Here is an 18652-nt window from a genome sequence, read left to right as displayed (position 1 = left end):
GTTCATGCTCCACCAAAGACTGTCTTTTCTATAGTCCATTTGGCCCATTTAGTATCACAGAGACCACGTCCTCCCACTTCAGAGCCACCCAGCCCCAAAGGTAGCGCTGACCATGCAACTTGGCTGGCACCAGGGCAGGCCTGGATTATATATGGCCTGGATAAAGCCCAATGGTGTTGTAACTTTACATCCTGGATTTTCTGGGACAGTCTTGATTCCCCTTACCCTCTGGGATTGTTCTCTGCCCCCTCTGTCCCTGGCCCTCTGAGAGGTTGGAGCCCTTATCCAGGCCTCAGGGAAAGAGCTGCAGGCCAAGGAAGCATTACTTTTTATGGCTGTAAGTGCTTCTGACTAAATCCAGTCCCCTGATAACGGTGGCCTCTCAGAGCTGCTCTTTCCCTGCAGTTCAGCCTGATCTGAAGCTTGGGGAGGTGACCTTCTTCCTGCAGCACGCGAGGCACTGCTAAGGGGCTGCTATGGTGTGGGATCTGCGGAAATCCTTTGTTCCTAGTTGGCGTTCCGTCTTTCCCTCTGTATCTTTCCCTGCCTGGCTGGTTTCTCTGAAGTAATCAGCTGGTTTCCACTGAAGAAGTATTTGCCTTCCTGGGCCGCCATGGGGAAGAGTCTGATTAAGATTCACACCAGAGTCCGGGTTCAGCTCCGGCTGACTAATCACTGCTTTCGGCCCCTACGTGTGCGCATCCTGAGGATGGGGCCCCGGCTCCAGGGTAGGGTCCTGACTGCTGTGACCCCCGGGCAAGGGAACCAGCTGGAGCACTTCCAAGGTAAAAAAGACTCTCCTGCTTTGCTGTGCCACTTAGCACAGGTCCTTCCCACAGCGCCCATCCCATCTACCCCAAAATCACAGCGCCGGCGAAACGGCAGGACAGGCGGTGGCTTTTACAGCAGTGAAAACAGTTTCTAATATAGGACTAACCTGATGTGGGAGGGTCACCTTACAGGTGAGATCTATTGAGGGAGGAGACCAACTGATATTTACTGAGCAACTGTATTTGTCAGACATTTCGACTAGAAATGCATATTTAATTGGATGCAGTGGCTCATGCCTGTAATCCCAGCACTTTGGGAGGCCGAGGTGGGCAGATCACTTGAGGTCAGGAGATGAGACCAGCCTGGCCAACGTGGTGAAACCCCGTCTCTACTAAAAATACAAAAATCAGCCGGGCGTGGTGGCGGGTGCCTGTAATCCCAGATATTCGCGGGGCTGAGGTGGGAGAATCGCTTGAACCCAGGAGGTGGAGGCTGCAGTGAGCGGAGATTGCGCCATTGCACTCCAGCCTGGACGATGGCGTGAGATTCCATCTCAAAAAAAAGAAAAAGAAATGCCTATCTATCCATTACCTTGTTTAATGAGAGCACCAACAGCTCCCAGTATGATGTGGCTCCAGGTGGTCCTCTGACTTTTTCTCTTCTGATGTCACAGCATCCGCCTCTCTCCTTCCCCACAAGCTGAGGGCACGTAATCGTAGGTTAAGCTAAGCTTTTCTACTTTGAAAGATCTTGCAGTCAGAGCTGTCCTCGTGAAGGGGCAGGCCTTTGAAAGGGTGGCAGGTGCCCTGTGCAATGGGGCCGAGGTTCCAGGAAAAGGGGGGCAGAGGACTGCCTGGGAAAGGAGCCAAGCCAGCAATATGCTGCAACCAGGGCCTTAAGGTTTCTGCCTTATCAGTGACCCATAACCTGTTCCAAGGTACCTCTTCCTCAAGCTGCATGTGCAAATGGGGACATCAGGGAGGAATACTGGGTAAGAGAGAGGTCAAAGGAACAGCAAGAGCTCTAGAACAAGGGACAGAGGCTCCTAATTTCAGGTTATTTCAAAAAAGTTTCTTGGGCAATTAAGACCTAAATCTAAGGTAGATGCTGGCTGTTGATTTAATCCATCCTGGCCCATGGTTCCATTCCATGGAATCCGACTACAGTTAAGTCGTCACTTAACATCGTTGATAGGGTCTTAGAAACTGCAACTTTAAGCAAAATGATGTACAATGAAACTTCTGTTTTCCTCATCAACATTATAACAAAATGGGGCTGGGCGTGGTGGCTCACATCTATAATCCCAGCACAAAAACCTGTCTCTACAAAAAGATACAAAAATTAGCTAGGCATGGTGGCACATGCCTGTAGTCCCAGCTACTCAGGAGGCTGAGGTGGGAGGATCACCTGAGCCTGGGAGGTCGAGGCTGCAGTGAGCTATGATTGCACTACTGCACTCCAGTCTAGGCAATGGAGTAAGACTGTCTCAAAAAACTAAAAAACTTTTTCAAAATTATAAAAAAATGATGCTGAAGAAAACATTGGAGGACCTGCTGTAACATTTGACTTAAAGTCATGGTTTCCAGGAGCCTGTTGACAACGTGAGGACTTAATGGACATGATCAGCAGGATCATGAACTAGAAAGTGCCTTGGATTCTATCCTTGGTTTTGCCATTAACCACCAACCACATGACTTCAGGTAACCCCTTGCCCACACTACCTTGTGGAGTTACTGAAAGATAAAATGAAAGTGCTTTAAAAAGTTGAAAGCATTATACAAATTTAAGATTTTAGCACAGGGACAGCTAGGACTATGAGGAGCTTCTGAAAGCAGAGATTGAGAACTGTGGCAAATGTATGAGCCGTGAGGCAATGGAAGGCGTAACTGGATGGCAGGTGCCCTGCCTTTGCCCCCACCCCCTCTCTCCCTTGTCCTACTCATTCATAGCCCAGATTCCAGGGCTTATTCCTCTGGAGAATCCTTAACTGTGCCTGTGCCAAGACAGGCTCCACCAGGCTGGTCAAGCAGGCTGCCTGGGTGCAAATGGTCAAGCCATGAGGGAGCCAAGGAAGATGGACACACTGCTTCTGAAAGGTTACTAACACCTTTTTAAGAGAGACCTTTGGACTGCTTTGTGTCCTGGGAGAAGGGGAAAAAAGACAGCTTTGGGCATCTGGAGCTAGCCCTGAACCAAAAAACTCCCTAATCAGCCTGACTTAGGTAAAACCTTTACTGAGCTAGGAATCTGGTTCAGTCTGGGATTGTCAGGGACTATTTCAGGGCAACAGAAAGGGACTGGCTTTTCTTGTCATAGGTCACAAAGGCAGAGAGAACCACACCAGCACTACCAAGATGGCCAGGAGTGGAAAATGTAGACGTTGAGCCTAAAACAAGAAGCCATGTCCTTGGGAGCACTGTGATGTGGGCCACACTCACTCACTGTATGCCCAAAGCCTCTGGCCTGGGTAGCTGCTGTTCAGTTGAGAGTGTAACCAGCTAGTTTTCCCTGCCAGGGCTTGAGTCCTGTGAGAACCTTGGAAAGAGAGAAGAGATAATGGGTAGTTTTAGGGGATAGAATACCCCTTTCTCCTACCAAATGTAAAAGAAATCCACCCACCCACCCCTCACCGACCCAACAAGATCTTCTCAGAAACCGTTTTGTGCTCTGAAGGGCCTAAAGATAGGGGAGCTTTTCAGCCTATCCTAGACCCAGCTCCTTCTCAGGGGAAAAGAGGGAGCTGGCCAGGGACTACTCCCACGCCCCCTCAAGAAGAGCAGAGAGAGTTTCTACCCCATCATTCCACAAGGTCAGAACAGCTAGAACGGAGGCTGAAGAGACTGAGAGCAGCTGCAGAAATCCAAAAATTTTGACCTTATGAGCTCAAGATGCTGTATGCTGATGCTGGATTTTTACAAGGATACTCAGTATTTGATGGAACCCAGTTAGGCAAGACATTCTCCTTCTCCCCATTCCTACTTCTCTTTTGTTAAAAAGTTTATAGTTACAGTGTCTAACCACATGACTTCAGGTAACCCCTTGCCCACACTACCTTGTGGAGTTACTGAAAGATAAAATGAAAGTGCTTTAAAAAGTTGAAAGCATTATACAAATTTAAGATTTTAGTGTCTCGCTATGTTGCCCAGCCTGGTCTTGAACCCTTTGGCTCAAGTGATCCACCCGCCTTGGCCTCCCAAAGTGCTGGGATTACAGATGGGAGCCATCGCGTCTGGCCCATTCCTGCCTCTTAAAGCCTTCCACCCAATAGGCAGACTTGAGACTCAAACCGTGGTGCCAGCTCTGCATCGGGTAGTTTGGAATTCAGATTCTTTCAAATTGGGGTAAAAACCAGGCCTAGGACACTAAAGGCAAGGAAGGCAGAATCTTTAAGAAATTAGGGGCTGGGTGTGGTGGCTCACGCCTATAATCCTAGCACTTTTGGAGGCCAGGCATTCTAGACCAGCATGGCCAAAATGCCAAACCCCATCTCTACTCAAAATACAAAAAATTAGCCAGGCGTGGTGGCAGACACCTGTAATCCCAGCCACTCAGAAGGCTGAAACACGAGAATCGCTTGAACCCAGGAGGCAGAGGCTGTAGTGAGCCAAGATTGCACCACTGCATTCCAACCTGGGCGACAGAGTAAGACTCCGTCTCAAAAAAAAAACCACGCACACACAAATTAGGCCAAAACCATAAGCAAAAAGCAAAGAAATACTTTTCTAAAATGGCCACTGTGATTTCTATGGCTCCTCTTGTTTCATACATATATTTTATATATATCATATATATCATATATACATGATATATATTTTATATGTGCTATATATAGTAATATATATATTATATATTATATATATATTATATATATATATGAGACAGTCTTGCTCTGTTGCTTAGGCTGGAATGCAGTGGTGTGATCTTGGTTCACTGCAGCTTTGACCTCCCAGCCTCAAGCAACCCACCCACCTACAAAGTAACTGGGACAACAGGCATGCACTACCACACCTGGCTTCCTCCCCACCCCAAGGCAGAATCTTGCTCTGTTGCCCAGGCTGGAGTGCAGTGGCACGATCTCTGCTCACTGCAACCTCTGCCTCCCGAGTTCAAGAAGTTCTTCTGCCTCAGCCTCCCGAGTAGCTGGGATTACAGGCGCCCGCCACCACACAAATACAAAGTTTTGTATTTTTAGTAGAGATGGGGTTTCACCATGTTGGCCAGGCTGGTCTCGAACTCCTTACCTCGTGATCCGCCTGCCTCGGCCTCCTAAAGTGCTGGGATTACAGGCGTGAGCCACGGTGCCCAGCCTTTTTTTTTTTTTTTTTTTTTAAACATGGAGTCTCACTCTGTTGCCGAGGATGGAGTGTAATGGTGCAATCTCAGCTCACTGCTGCAACCTCCGCCTCCCAGGTTCAAGCGATTCTCCTGCCTCAGCCTCCCAAGTAGCTGGGATTACAGGCATGTGCCACCACACCTAATTTTGTATTTTTACTTGAGATGGGGTTTCACCACGTTGGCCAGGCTGGTCTGGAACTCCTGATCTCAAGCAGTCCACCCACCTTGGCCTCCCAAAGTGCTGAGATTACAGGCGTGAGCCATCACGCCCAGGCTGTCATCTTCTTGATATATCGAAATAGAGTGCAGCGGCTACTGCTGCTGGTCATGTGGGTGTGCAGAATGGTACCCAATAAAACACAGTGGGTGCCACTGGAAAGCAAAGGGTGCATTGGGACACAGCCTAGTCATGTTCCTTTTGCCTTTCTAGGCCTAGAGTCCCTACGGGACAGTGCCCATTCCACGCCAGTGCGTTCCTCTTCCCATGGGGACACCTTCCTGCCTCACGTGAGAAGCAGCCGGACAGATAGCAATGAGCGAGTAGCTGTGATTGCAGACGAGGCCTACAGCCCTGCAGACAGCGTGCTGCCCACCCCTGTGGCTGAGCACAGCCTGGAGCTGATGTTGCTTTCCCGGCAGATCAATGGAGCCACCTGCAGCATCGAGGAGGAGAAGGAATCTGAAGCCAGCACCCCAACTGCTACAGAGGTGGAGGCCCTTGGGGGAGAGCTGAGGGCCCTGTGTCAGGGGCACGGCGGGCCCGAGGAGGAACAGGTGAATAAGTTTGTTCTAAGTGTCCTCCGTTTGCTCCTTGTGACCATGGGACTCCTCTTTGTTTTGCTCCTCCTCCTGATCATCCTTACCGAGTCTGACCTTGACATTGCCTTTTTCCGCGATATCCGCCAGACCCCCGAGTTTGAACAATTCCACTATCAATACTTTTGTCCCCTCAGGCGATGGTTTGCCTGCAAAATCCGCTCAGTGGTGAGCCTGCTCATTGACACCTGAGAAGGCATGACTCCTCCCAAAAACTAGCCAGGTGGACCAAGGAGCCCGGCTACCCATTCCCAGCAATGGGACCCATCGCGGAACCATCGGCACATATACCAAGTCCTCCTCTCATGACTCAAAGTCCACTGCAGCCTAGGAGGGTGTTTCCCAGAAGAAGAAAGGGATAGGCTCACGCCCTGTCTAAACAAACTGGGAAAACTCATTTTCTTCAGAAGTTATTTCAAGAAAGGCTCAGCGACTCTGTTTCTCATCTTTCCAATTTGCAGGATAATTTTTGGTTTATGAATTTTGATTTTTCATAGATGTGTATTATTTTGAAGTATCAAATAAAAATAATTTATTTTACTATTACTGATTATTGCAGTAGTGTCACCTAGCAGAGGGGACACTAGTTGAAGACTAGAGAGCTGCTGTCCTCTGTATTCTGCAGGAGCTTTCCTGCTGGTGCCACTGGGTTCCAGTAGATTAGTCACTGCAGCCTCAGCAGGGCAGGCCAGGGATCTGGACAATGAGGACTGTTTAGTTTTTTTTGCCAGACAGAACTTTTAAAAAGGTAAACATCCATGTAGAATGATTAAATGGAAAGTTGCTTCTTATGATGGTCTGAGTTGGATTTTCTTTTCCTTTTGTTTTTTCAAATCTGAGCAGAGTGGGCATCTGAAGGGACCACCGCTACAGCAGCAGCAGCAGCAGGGGTGGGGTAAGTCTGTCCCCTTAGTCTAGAGCCTAGTGGGCATCACCACAGTTTTGTATAATGAAACTAGACTTAACGTGATTTTTTTTTCTGAAGAACCTCAAGACTTTTATAGTGCTCCGGGGCGTTAAATGAATTCAGTGGTGCCAGAGATAGTTCTGTCAGAAATGTTGGACAAAGTGTGGTTAAGAGAAAGAGTTAAGTTACCTGAGAGACTGTTGAGATTTGGAGAGCAGTCCTTATTTTATATACACCCCCCGACCCAAAGACTATTTCAATTTATATTTTAACAACAAAATGTTATTTTCTTAACAATTCATATTTTGTTTTTACTTTATGGATTAAGAAAATAGACCCTGATGAACTAAACGATGCAAGAAAGAAACTGATCCTGAGAATGAAAAGCTTCAGAAAATAGAATTCCAAGATCAACAGCCTTAGAAGGGACCAGGAAAATAATCTTTTAAAATAGGATTTCTAAGAGATGCCTACAAAACACAGAAGGTGACCGTAGCAGAGACCAACACTTAGATGTAGAAATGCTGCCCCCTAGGGTCATCCTCTGCATAAGTTCTAGGAAAGCATCACCATCCTTGCAGAGGGAAGTCCTGGAAGCACACAGAAGCACAGGCATAGGAAGGGTGAGTGTGGGGTCCTAGGCCCAAGCTCTTCAACTCTAAAACCAATCACACACAAGATCCTGTTTTCATCTCAGGGAGAGATTTCTAAGTCATCTGGGGCTTGAGGGCTTATTTAAGGATGGTCAATGGACATATTCCTGGACCCACACAAAAGTAGAGCAGCTGCTGATTCCCTAATTGGACAGCCCCAAACACAGAACAGAATGAGTCACTTGTAGATTTGACCTCCCCTATTTTGTCCCCTGAGATGGTAGAACCATGTCCATGTTTAGAATACAACAACTGTGGAATAATCGGGGCTCTTAGGGAGAGATTTGCATAATTTTAAAGACATCCTTTCATCTGGACCAGAGGTCAATAAACTTCTGTAAAATGCTACACAGTAATTATTTTGGCTTAGCACGCCTTGCTCTGTCACAACCACTCAAGTCTGCCATCACAGCACAAAAACAGCCATAATTTGTAAATGAAGGAACATGGCTGTGTTCCAATAAAACTTTATGAAAACAGTGAGCTGAATTTGGCCTACAGGCCATAATATGCCAATCCTGATCTAGACAGTAAAACTGATCCTTACCAATATGTTAGCAGAAGAGGGTCAGTCAGCTCTGTTTCCATGCCTGACATGTATTAAAGATCTGGGACCTCTTCCCAGTGGAGGCACCAGGGTTGCTTGTTTAAAGGGTGCTTGAACAACTAACCAGCAAAAAGATGTCTGATGCCAAATGGCCAAGTACTGGAATGCTGAAACACAGCTGGAATCTAAGAAGGGAAGAGGGCCTCTCTGACCATTTTCATACCAGCAACAATTTAGGCAGAATTATAAACATCTGTTTATCGAGTGACAATATAAACCGAAAGAGATCCTAGTAGAGATTAGGGGTCAGTTAAAACCAACTAGCCACTGCCACTTGTCATCTACATAGCAAAGGCTTTATTTAGCACAGGACTAATGTGAAAAGTAGACCCAGAGATTAAAAGGCTGTCAGGAGACAGGGGGCTGGTGTCAACCTGGATATCTACTGTCTTATGCAACATAGAAGATTACCTTTTAGTGTAGTGCTCCTACCTCAGTTTGTAGAATCTGGTGTTTCTATGCAGTGAGTGATAGCCTCAACTCCGACCTTTCATATTCACATTAGAGACAGATGCAATTCCATATCCTAGTATGTTCCTTGTGTCTAGAGTTCTAACAGTACAGTAGTCTATGCCATTTCTAACAGCTAAATTTTGCTCTCTAAACAGAAACTTTAGGGTTGTTTTTTTCCAGGGCTCATCCCAGAAAATATGGATAGAAAAGTTTCCTTCAGTTTGCTTTTCAAATAGTGCTTGAATAATAAACCTCCTTTGGTGATTAGTCTTTTTTGGTATATCTCCACCATTAAAAATTGTTCAAGTTTTTAACCTGGTTATACTGTGTTCTAACATGTCTCATTTTCTCTCAAAATTATTTTATCTCATTGTAGAAAAAGCACTGGTTTTCATAGCTTCATCTATCAGAGGAAATAAAACTCTTACTAAAGAATAGTGTACTGCATCTTTAAGCAGTAGAGGGTAAACTACCTGCAAATGTGAATTTCTTAGTTTCATTTAAAATATATATAGTTGTTAACCTTCCGTGTGCCAAAAACTCTTAAGTTACATTTTCCTTCAAAGCAATGTACTTTTTTCTACATATGCAGTATGTAGTTAGCATAAAATCATTGGTGCCATGAAGATTATTTTTAAACTTAAATAAATATTTAAATATCATGGAAGAGTGGGCTTTTTCTTTAATAACAGCCTGTCTTATTTTCCTCCCTTAAAGTTACACATAGATAAAAGAATACCGGTGGGATTTACACAGCTGACTACTATTCACTTGGATCATATAAAATAATCATTTTGCTTGTATCCACCTATTATCCTTGTCCCATACCCCCAAATACATACTGTTAGAAACTGAGAAGTGGCCAGGCGCAGTGGCTCACGCCTGTAATCCCAGCACTTTGGGAGGCCGAGTCGGGCAGATCACGAGGTTAGGAGTTCAAGACCAGCCTGACCAACATGGTGAAACCCCCATCTCTACTAAAAATACAAAAATTAGCCGAGCATGGCAGCGCATGCCCATAATCCCAGCTACTCAGAAGGCTGAGGCAGGAGAGAATCACTTGAACCTGGGAGGCGGAGGTTGCAGTGAGCCGAGATCGCACCACTACACTCCAGCCTGGGTGACAGAGTAAGACCATCTCAAAAAAAAAAAAAAAAAGAGAAACTGAGAAGCTATAAAATGTAATAATTTTAAAGTGAATTGGACATCATTTTTCTGATGAGGAAAACCAAGAAGGCTAAGTGATTTTCCCAAGATTACATAGTGGTAGAGCCCAAACTAGAACCCAGATGGTCCAGCTTCTGGTCTGGTGTTCTTACTCAAGCCTGGAGTAAGTGGGAGCACAGAAAATACTTTCTAAAAAGGAACTACAATGATACCACCACCACATATTTACAAAATATATCCCTATAGCATTATCTTATCTGATTACGTAACCATCACTCTGTGGCTACAGAATTGGAAATGGTCTTCCAAATTCTATGAGGATAAGAGGTGACACTGGGGGCTTGGTCCACTGTGCTAGCTTCTTACCTAATCTTTGTCTTCTCAATTCTGCCTGCCCTCCACTCTCCCATTTCTGTTTCCAGATCATCTTCCTAAACACCAATCAGGCTATGTTACCTCCAAATTTCAGAGGTACCCACTACCTATAAAATGCTATCCAGCACACTATTCCCAGTGGAATTTTTTGTATGTTTTTATGACATAAGATTTTGCTTGAAGTGATCCAAAGAGTAAAAAGCACAAGAAACACTGGACCTGGGTGGCTTCCCATGGCCCTGCCGATTCACAGCAGCCTCCCTTCTGCTGACAGCTTATCAAGAACAGCCTGTGCACACACCCTGGTAGGACTCTAGTCCCTACTCCCTCTGCTTTGGATTCCTCTAGCACAATCTAGCTCCTCTGCACCTGAACACACTTAGTTTTAGCTCATGAACAGGCTTCCTCTTCAGACCCCTACAACCTGCTGGAATGGAGTAAAACAAGCAAAGCACACTTTTAATAAATTTCCTCTTGCTCAGCTTCCATTTTGGGGAAAACGTATCATAAAATGTTTTGTTCTTCAGCTCTGTGTAATTGTACTAAATGTTATCTTCCTCATAAATTCCACTTTTTCATTTGAAATCCAAATATTTACAGCCAAATGAGTCAAAATACAATCTGCTATCTTGGTATTTCTAGCCATCAACACCCTACTAAAAAGCAGGGGGAAATGTACTAAGTCAGAAAGGACAACCCAATGGGACATGGAAGTTTTTGGAATCTGAAGTTACAGGGCATAGATTTCCTCTTCTCAGTTTGATACAGAAGGCATGTGTGTCTTCTCCCCAACTCTACCCCATTTACTGTACATTGGCTGAAAGGATTTAAATCCTTGTATCCACAGCCCTAAGGATCCCTGCTTTCCTAGAGAACTCCCTTTCTAAAATCTTGGTGAAAAGGAAGCTTTTCAAAAGGCCAGAATAGGCTGGGCGCGGTGGCTCAAGCCTGTAATCCCAGCACTTTGGGAGGCCGAGACGGGTGGATCACAAGGTCAGGAGATCGAGACCATCCTGGCTAACACGGTGAAACCCCGTCTCTACTAAAAATACGTAAAAAACTAGCTGGGCGAGGTGGCGGGCGCCTGTAGTCCCAGCTACTCGGGAGGCTGAGGCAGGAGAATGGCGTAAACCCGGGAGGCGGAGCTTGCAGTGAGCTGAGATCCGGCCACTGCACTCCAGCCTGGGCAACAGAGCAAGACTCCGTCTCAAAAAAAAAAAAAAAAAAAAAAAAAAGGCCAGAATACTAAAATAGGACTTGAGCAACTCAGATTCGATTAATTCCTAATCATTTGTGGTCTCTCCTAGTCTGACCAAGTCTCTGACAACCGAAAATGAGAATTGTCTGCTCCTTACTTAAAAGTTACATAACAAAAGGCTGGGTATGTTTAAAAAAAAAAAAAAAAAAGAATAAAAAGTGGAATTCAGAGCTTAAGAGATATCATAAAGGCCAAACTTACAGAAAAGGCTTATCCTGAAGGAAGCAATAATACACACATAATTACTGAAGCCGGCTGTAGGCAAGTCTGTGGGAGAAGTACCTTTCACTACAGATTACAGTGTAAGAAGGTCCCAAGGGGGACAATTTTCTTTTATGTGCTGTGTAGATTTAAACAATTACTCCATTAGAAAGCTTATCACCAAAAAAAAAAAAAAAAGTCCCTAATTATTTTACTTTCTTCCTGCATTGCCTCCAGATACAACTCTATTAAGTGTAAGTGAATATAAATAGCACTGTTTATGAAGCTACTATGGCAAAAGAAACCACAAAAGTGAGGAACATCAAGAATTTGCTAACATTTATTGAAGAGGCCAGGCAATTATCGCCAAGTATTCAAAGCTTAAATGATAGTACTAATTTGATTGAGAGTAGTTTTCAGCATCTTTAAAAACAAAAACAAAAACAATTCCCATAGAACTAACCACTCTAGAACCCATGAGATTAATTGGTGTAGAAATGAAAAAGGGAGCCTAAAGCCTTTACAATGTTTCCTGAACAGTTTAATTATAACTCAACCTCACCTAGCTTTACTTTCCCTTTATAAATTAACATTTCCATCTCACTTGTCAATTCCTCTGTTTATACCAACTAGAAAATAGAGAACTATTGTTCATAAACACCTAAACCTATTGAAAAACTTTTTACACTTAGATTACAGAGAAGAAAATTATTTAGAAATTTGTTTTCAAGGAAATTATATATCACTATATTTCTCTGATATAGAATTATGCGAAAATATTTCCTCTTAGAATTCAAACATATTGCCAAAGCTGTTTACAAGTCTTTCAGTATTTGGCAATGAAGAATGAAAAAAGTTGGATAGATGTCACACAGTAATATGAATAACTGATTTGGCAGCTCCCCTCCCAACAATAAACACATTGAAATTACCATAACTTCTGAAAAGAAAACATTTTTGATAAAATACCAAAAGTGGTGAGTATTTCATAATATTTCACCTAAATATGAGTAAGAATGAAAGTATTCACTTAACAGGCTATTGAATTTCCTTTGGACAGTTTAAAGATCGGGACAGGTAAGACTGGGGCATTCTTCATTCTAAGCAGTAGCTTTCACTTCTTTATCCATTACCCATGGTACTACAGTGATAAAATATATATATATAATTTATTTTACATCAAAATATACATAAACATATATACCTACCAATATATATGCATATGTAACTAAGTTTTACCAAATAATACTTACTCAAATATGTTTTCTGTTCTTTACAAATTCTTTCCTTTTCATTTTTTTCAACACCAGTCATTGTCATTTAACTGATTTCATGTGAAGAGCAAAAACCCAGTCTGAAAAACACAGGTCTGAGGCAATCTTATCCTGGAATGCCGGGACCAGGGCAGATCCAAACCCTGTGCTTGGGAGTCCTGCCTGTGTCTCAGGAGTCATCTAGAGGAAGGGGAAAGGAAAATACAGACAGACCCAGACCCTGCCCTGGGTAAACCAAAGCTGCTCGGCAATTATCTTGGCATTTCACATAAGATTTAACCTACAGGCAGGGGGCAAAAAAAGTTCTCAGTTAAAAAAAATCAAGTTTCAAATCACTGAGTTAGATTACCTTTCCGGGTCCCCTTCCAATGTGTGAGCCTAGAGATAAGCATTCATTCCAAACTATAAAATAAACCACAAATCACTATAGAATCAAAACCATATCATTAGATCACAAAAACTTTAATAGTCAAAGCTTTATAAGTTATAATGTTAGAATTTCTCAGCATACTGTCTCAATTAAAAGTGCTCATGGCCAGGTGCAGTGGCTCATGCCTGTAATCCCAGCACTTTGGGAGGCCGAGGCAGGCAGATCACCTGAGGTCAGGAGTTTGAGACCAGCCTGGCCAACATGATGAAACCCCATGTCTACTAAAACTACAAAAAATAGCCAGGCATGGTGGCAGGTGCCTGTAATCTCAGCTACTTGGGAGGCTGAAGCAGAAGAATCGCTTGAACCTGGGAGGCGGAGCTTGCAGCGAGCTGAGATCCAGCCACTGCACTCCAGCCCGGGCGACAGAGCAAGACTCGGTCTCAAAAAAAAAAAAAAAAAAAAAAAAAATTTTTAAAAAGTCCTGAAGGCACCTGAGCCTCCCCTCAAATTCCCTCCCCATCCTGCAGAAGCAACCCTCCAAGACTTCTCCCTTACTAAAATTACACTCTTCTTATAGTCTTATTAATAAAACAATGTTAATATTTGCTAAATGTAACACATTACCAAGTAAACACACTAAGGCACGCCAATTACTAGGTTCCTTGGACAGTGGTCTATTTGAACAAATTGATGTTCTTGAACCAAAAACTCAGCAGCTTTTTTCATTCATAAAAACATGTATCTTCCCGCTGGAATTACCTCCAGCCAAAATATACCGAGTTGGGTGCATGGCATTGATGGAACACACAGAGACAAGGCATTCTCCACCAAACGAATGCACCCTCTTTCCTGTCTCATGGAAGATTTCTACCCGTCGTGGATGGGCCATGCTGCCAACTATGACACAGTCTTCTTGTTTAGGATCCCACATGGCTTGGAACCTGGTCAGCCATCGCCCAGTGAAAGTGTTGTGCCTAGTGAGGAAAACAATATATTTTTTAAATGAAGTAAGGTTAAATAAGGTAGCACTGGGCAGAGGGTAAAGATGGCATTGCTCCTAAATGCTAGTTTTTTCTGCTAAGTTTCTTCTCATTAAGTTACTGAGTTACCACCAACCTTATCTCATCCTCTCTACAGGACTGAACCTCTGGACAGAGACGATATCCTCCTCATCCAAAAATCTCCCAAAATAAAACATATGGAGTCCTTTATAGTACTCAAAAGCGGAAACACAAGTACTGCCCTTTTAGTCTCTTTGCCTTAATATCACTAACAATCCTTTTTCATTAAAGTATGGACTATAGAGAAACACATTTCCCACTGCTACTTAAATGATCCTATCATTAATGAAAATTCTTAGCCCCTAGAATAATCACCCTACATAAATTTTTTAAACATATACAAAATATAGGTGGGCACAGTGGCCCATGCCTGTAATCCCAGCACTTTGGGAGGCTGAGGCAGGTTGGTCACCTGAGGTCAGGAGTTCGAGACCAGCCTGGCCAACATGGCGAAACCCAGTCTACTAAAAATACAAAAATTGGCTGGGCACAGTGGCTCACCCCTGTAATCCCAGCACTTTGGGAGGCCAAGGGTGTGGATCATTCAAGATCAGGAGTTTGAGACCAGCCTGGCCAACATGGTGAAACCCTGTCTCTACTAAAAATAGGAAAATTAGCTGGGCATGGTGGCGGGCGCCTGTAATCCCTGCTCCTAGGGAGGCTAAGGCTGGAGAATCGCTTGAACCCAGGAGATGGAGGCTACAGTGAGCCAAGACTGCGCCACTGCATTCCAGCCTGGGCAACAGAGTGAGACTCTGTCTCAAAAAAAATAAAAATACAAAAATTAGCCAGGCATGGTGGCGCGTGCCTGTAATCCCAGCTACTGGGGAGGCTGAGGCAGGAGAATTGCTTGAACCCAGGAGGTGGAGGTTGCAGTGAGCTGAGATCACGCCACTGCACTCCAGCCTGGGTGACAGAGGGAGACTCCATTTCAAAAAATAAAAATTAAAAAATTAAAAAACAAAATACTGGCTGGGCACAGTGGCTCATGCCTATAATCCGAGCACTTTGGGGGGCCGAGGCAGGCGGATCACCTGAGGTCAGGAGTTCGAGACCAGCCTGACCAACATGGTAAAACCCCATCTCTACTAAAAATAGGAAAGTTAGCCAGGCATTGTGGCTCAGGCCTGTAATCCCAGCTACTCAGGAGACTGAGGCACGAGAATTGCTTGAACCTGGGAGGCAGAGGTTGCAGTGACCTGAGATCGTGCCATTGCAGTTCAGCTTGGGCAACAAGAGCAAGACTCCGTTAAAAAAACAAAAGGCCAGGCGCGGTGGCTCACGCCTGTAATCCCAGCACTTTGGGAGGCCGAGGCGGGCAGATCACGAGGTCAGGAGATCGAGACCATCCTGGCTAACATGGTGAAACCCCGTCTCTACTAAAAAAAAAAAAAAAAAAAATACAAAAAAAATTAGCTGGGTGTGGTGGCAGGCGCCTGTAGTCTCAGCTACTGGGGAGGCTGAAGCAGGAGAATGGCGTGAACCCGGGAGGTGGAGCTTGCAGTGAGCTGAGATGTGCCACTGTACTCCAGCCTGGGCAACAGAGCGAGACTCCTTCTCAAAAAAAAAAAAAAAAAGAAAAGAAAACAAATTACCCAATTAAAAAATAGGCAAAGAATCTGAATACACACTTCTCAAAAGATGACATACAAATGGCCAATTATATGAAAATATGTTCAATATCACTAATCATCAGTGAAATGCAAGTTAAAACCACAATGAGATATCACCTTACATCTAGTAGAATGGCCATTATCAAAACAAGAAGAGATAGCAAGTATTGGTAAAGATATAGAATACAGAGAAGGAGGACCCCTAGTATGTTGTTGGTGGAAATGTAAATTGGTGCACCCATAATGGAAAACAGTATGGAGGTTCCTCAAAAAATTAACAATAGAACTACCATATGATCCAGCAATCCCACTACCGGGAATATATCCAAAGGAAATGAACTATCTGTGAGATACCTGTACTCCCACATTCACTGTCACATCTAAGATATGGAATCAATCAATCAATGGATAAATGAATAAAGAAAACATAGTATATACACATAATGGAATACTATTCCACTTAAGAAAACCCTATCATGGATGAACCTGGAGACATTATGTTAAGTAAAATAAGCCAGGCACAGAAAGACAAATACCACATGATCTCACTCATATGGGGAATTTTAAAAAGCTGAGGCTAGTTCAAAGGTAGTGACTTATTTTAATTGATTGTTCACAGTCAGTTACAGATAATACTCTTTGTTCTACTCTTTCCCACCTTCTCACTACTGCACTTGACTAGTCTAAAAAATAATAATAAATAAAAAATAACAAAGTTGTAAGGCCGGGCATGATGTCTCATGCCTATAATGCCAACACTTCAGGAGGCCCACATAGGAGGATCAGTTGAGGCCAGGGGTTCCAGACCAGCCTGGGCAACAGCAAGTCCCCATCTCTACAAAAAATTTTTAAAATTAGAGGGACATGGTTCTGTGTGTCTGTAGTCCCAGCTACTTGGGAGGCTGAGGCAAGAGAACTGCTCAAGTCCAAGAGATTGAGGCTGAAGTGAGCCATGATCATGCCACTGCACTCCATACTGGGCAAGAGAGCGAGACCCTGTTTCTTTTTCAAAAAAAAAGAAAAAAAAAAAGAGAGAGAACTTAAGAAACTGCTGGGCAGAGAGGGAAAGGGTTGGGGAGATGTTGGTCAAAAACTATGAAATTTCAGTTAATAGGAGAAATACATTCAAGAGGTCAATTGTATATCAGGATGACCATAGTCAATAACAATATTTATATTCTTGAAGATTGCTGACAGATTTTAAGTGTTCTCACCACAAAAAAATGGTAAGTACGTGAGGTAATACATACGTTAATCAGCTTGATTTAGCCATTCCACAATGTATATATTTCAAAACATGTTGTACATGATATATACAATTTTATTAGTCAATTAAAAAATAAGACTGGGTGCAGTGGCTCATGCCCGTAATCTCAGCACTTTAGGAGGCCGAGGCAGGTGGATCACTTGAGTCCAGAAGTTCAAAACCAGCCTGGCCAACATGGGAAACCCCATCTCTACTAAAAAAAAGTACAAAAATTAGCTGGGCATAGTGGCGCGTGCCTGTAGTCCCAGCTACTCAAGAGGCTGAGGCAGGAGAATTGCTTGAACCCAGGAAGCAGAGGCTGCAATGAGCCGAGATCATGCCAATGCACTCCAGCCTGGGCAACAGAGCGAGACTCTGTCTCAAAATAAAATAAAACAAAAATAAAAAATAAAAAATAACATAACATAACATAACATAGGTTGGGCATGGGGGCTCACACTTGTAATCCCAGCACTTTGGGAGGCCAAGGTGGGTGGTCGCTTGAGGTCAAAAGTCCAAGACCAGTCTGACCAACGTGGAGAAACCTCATCTCTACTAAAAATGCAGAAATTAGCCAGAGTGGTGTGAACCTGTAATCCCAGCTTCTTGGAAGGCTGAGGCAGAATTGCTTGAACCCAGGAGGTGGAGGTTGCAGTGATCCGAGATCATGACACTGCACTCCAGCCTAGGCTACAAAGTGAGACTCTGTCTTTAAAAAAAATAAAAATAAATAGGCCGGGCGCGGTGGCTCAAGCCTGTAATCCCAGCACTTTGGGAGGCCGAGACGGGCGGATCATGAGGTCAGGAGATCGAGACCATCCCAACATGGGCTAACATGGTGAAACCCCGTCTCCACTAAAAAATACAAAAAACTAGCCGGGCAAGGTGGCGGGTGCCCGTAGTCCCAGCTACTCGGGAGGCTAAGGCAGGAGAATGGCATAAACCCAGGAGGCGGAGCTTGCAGTGAGCTGAGATCCGGCTACTGCACTCCAGCCTGGGCGACACAGCGAGACTCTGTCTCAAAAATAAAAAAATAAAAATAAATAAATAAATAAAAATTGTGGACCTGAAAAAAAAAAGAAACTGATAAAATGGAACAAAATGTATGAAGCAACAATCAATATATATCACACACTATTCCCAACTTCATAAATACTGACAAAGAGAGATATCAGGAGAAGGCATTGAGTAAAGTTTGATGTTAAATACACACATACAAGGCCGAGCACTGTGGCTCACGCCTGTAATCCCAGCACTTTGGGAGGCCGAGGTGGGTGAATCACAAGGTCAGGAGTTCGAGACCAGCCTGACCAACATGGTGAAACCCCATCTCTACTAAAAATACAAAAAATTAGCCGGGCGTAGTGGTACGTGCCTGTAATCCCAGCTACTCAGGAGGTTGAGGCAAGAAAATCACCTGAACCTAAGAGGTGGAGATTGCAGTGAGCAGAGATCACACCACTGCACTCCAGCCTGGGCAACAGAGACTCAGTCTCCAAAAAAAAAAAAAAAAAAAAAAAAAAAATATATATATATATATAT

General features: G+C 43.9%; 2 protein-coding genes across 6 annotated transcripts in view; one reads left to right on the top strand and one right to left on the bottom strand.

The window, feature by feature from the left end:
- Window positions 1–9204, top strand: part of FRMD5 (FERM domain containing 5) — a 339478-nt gene extending 330274 nt beyond the window's left edge. The window contains exons 14-15 of one of the 3 annotated variants that reach the window (XM_015142115.3): window positions 5537–5880; window positions 6766–9204. In XM_015142115.3, coding sequence (XP_014997601.1) covers window positions 5537–5880; window positions 6766–6840 — 419 coding nt within the window. In that variant the 3' untranslated portion in view covers window positions 6841–9204. Of the gene's footprint in view, window positions 1–5536 lie in introns of all 3 variants that reach the window. The other 2 variants (XM_015142118.3, XM_015142112.3) reach the window with 2 other exon arrangements.
- Window positions 9205–13263: 4059 nt separating this feature from the next.
- Window positions 13264–18652, bottom strand: part of WDR76 (WD repeat domain 76) — a 43246-nt gene continuing 37857 nt past the window's right edge. For all 3 annotated transcript variants that reach the window (XM_028850859.2, XM_001109470.5, XM_015142110.3), the window contains exon 13: window positions 13264–14164. In XM_028850859.2, the coding sequence (XP_028706692.2) occupies window positions 13900–14164 (265 nt within the window). In that variant the 3' untranslated portion in view covers window positions 13264–13899. The remainder of the gene's footprint in view (window positions 14165–18652) is intronic.

The sequence above is a fragment of the Macaca mulatta genome, chromosome 7 (assembly GCF_049350105.2).
Source record: "Macaca mulatta isolate MMU2019108-1 chromosome 7, T2T-MMU8v2.0, whole genome shotgun sequence".
Taxonomy (NCBI): Eukaryota; Metazoa; Chordata; class Mammalia; order Primates; family Cercopithecidae; genus Macaca; species Macaca mulatta.
Note: the sequence above shows the minus strand (reverse complement) of the source record. Positions and strands in the feature narration are given on the sequence as shown.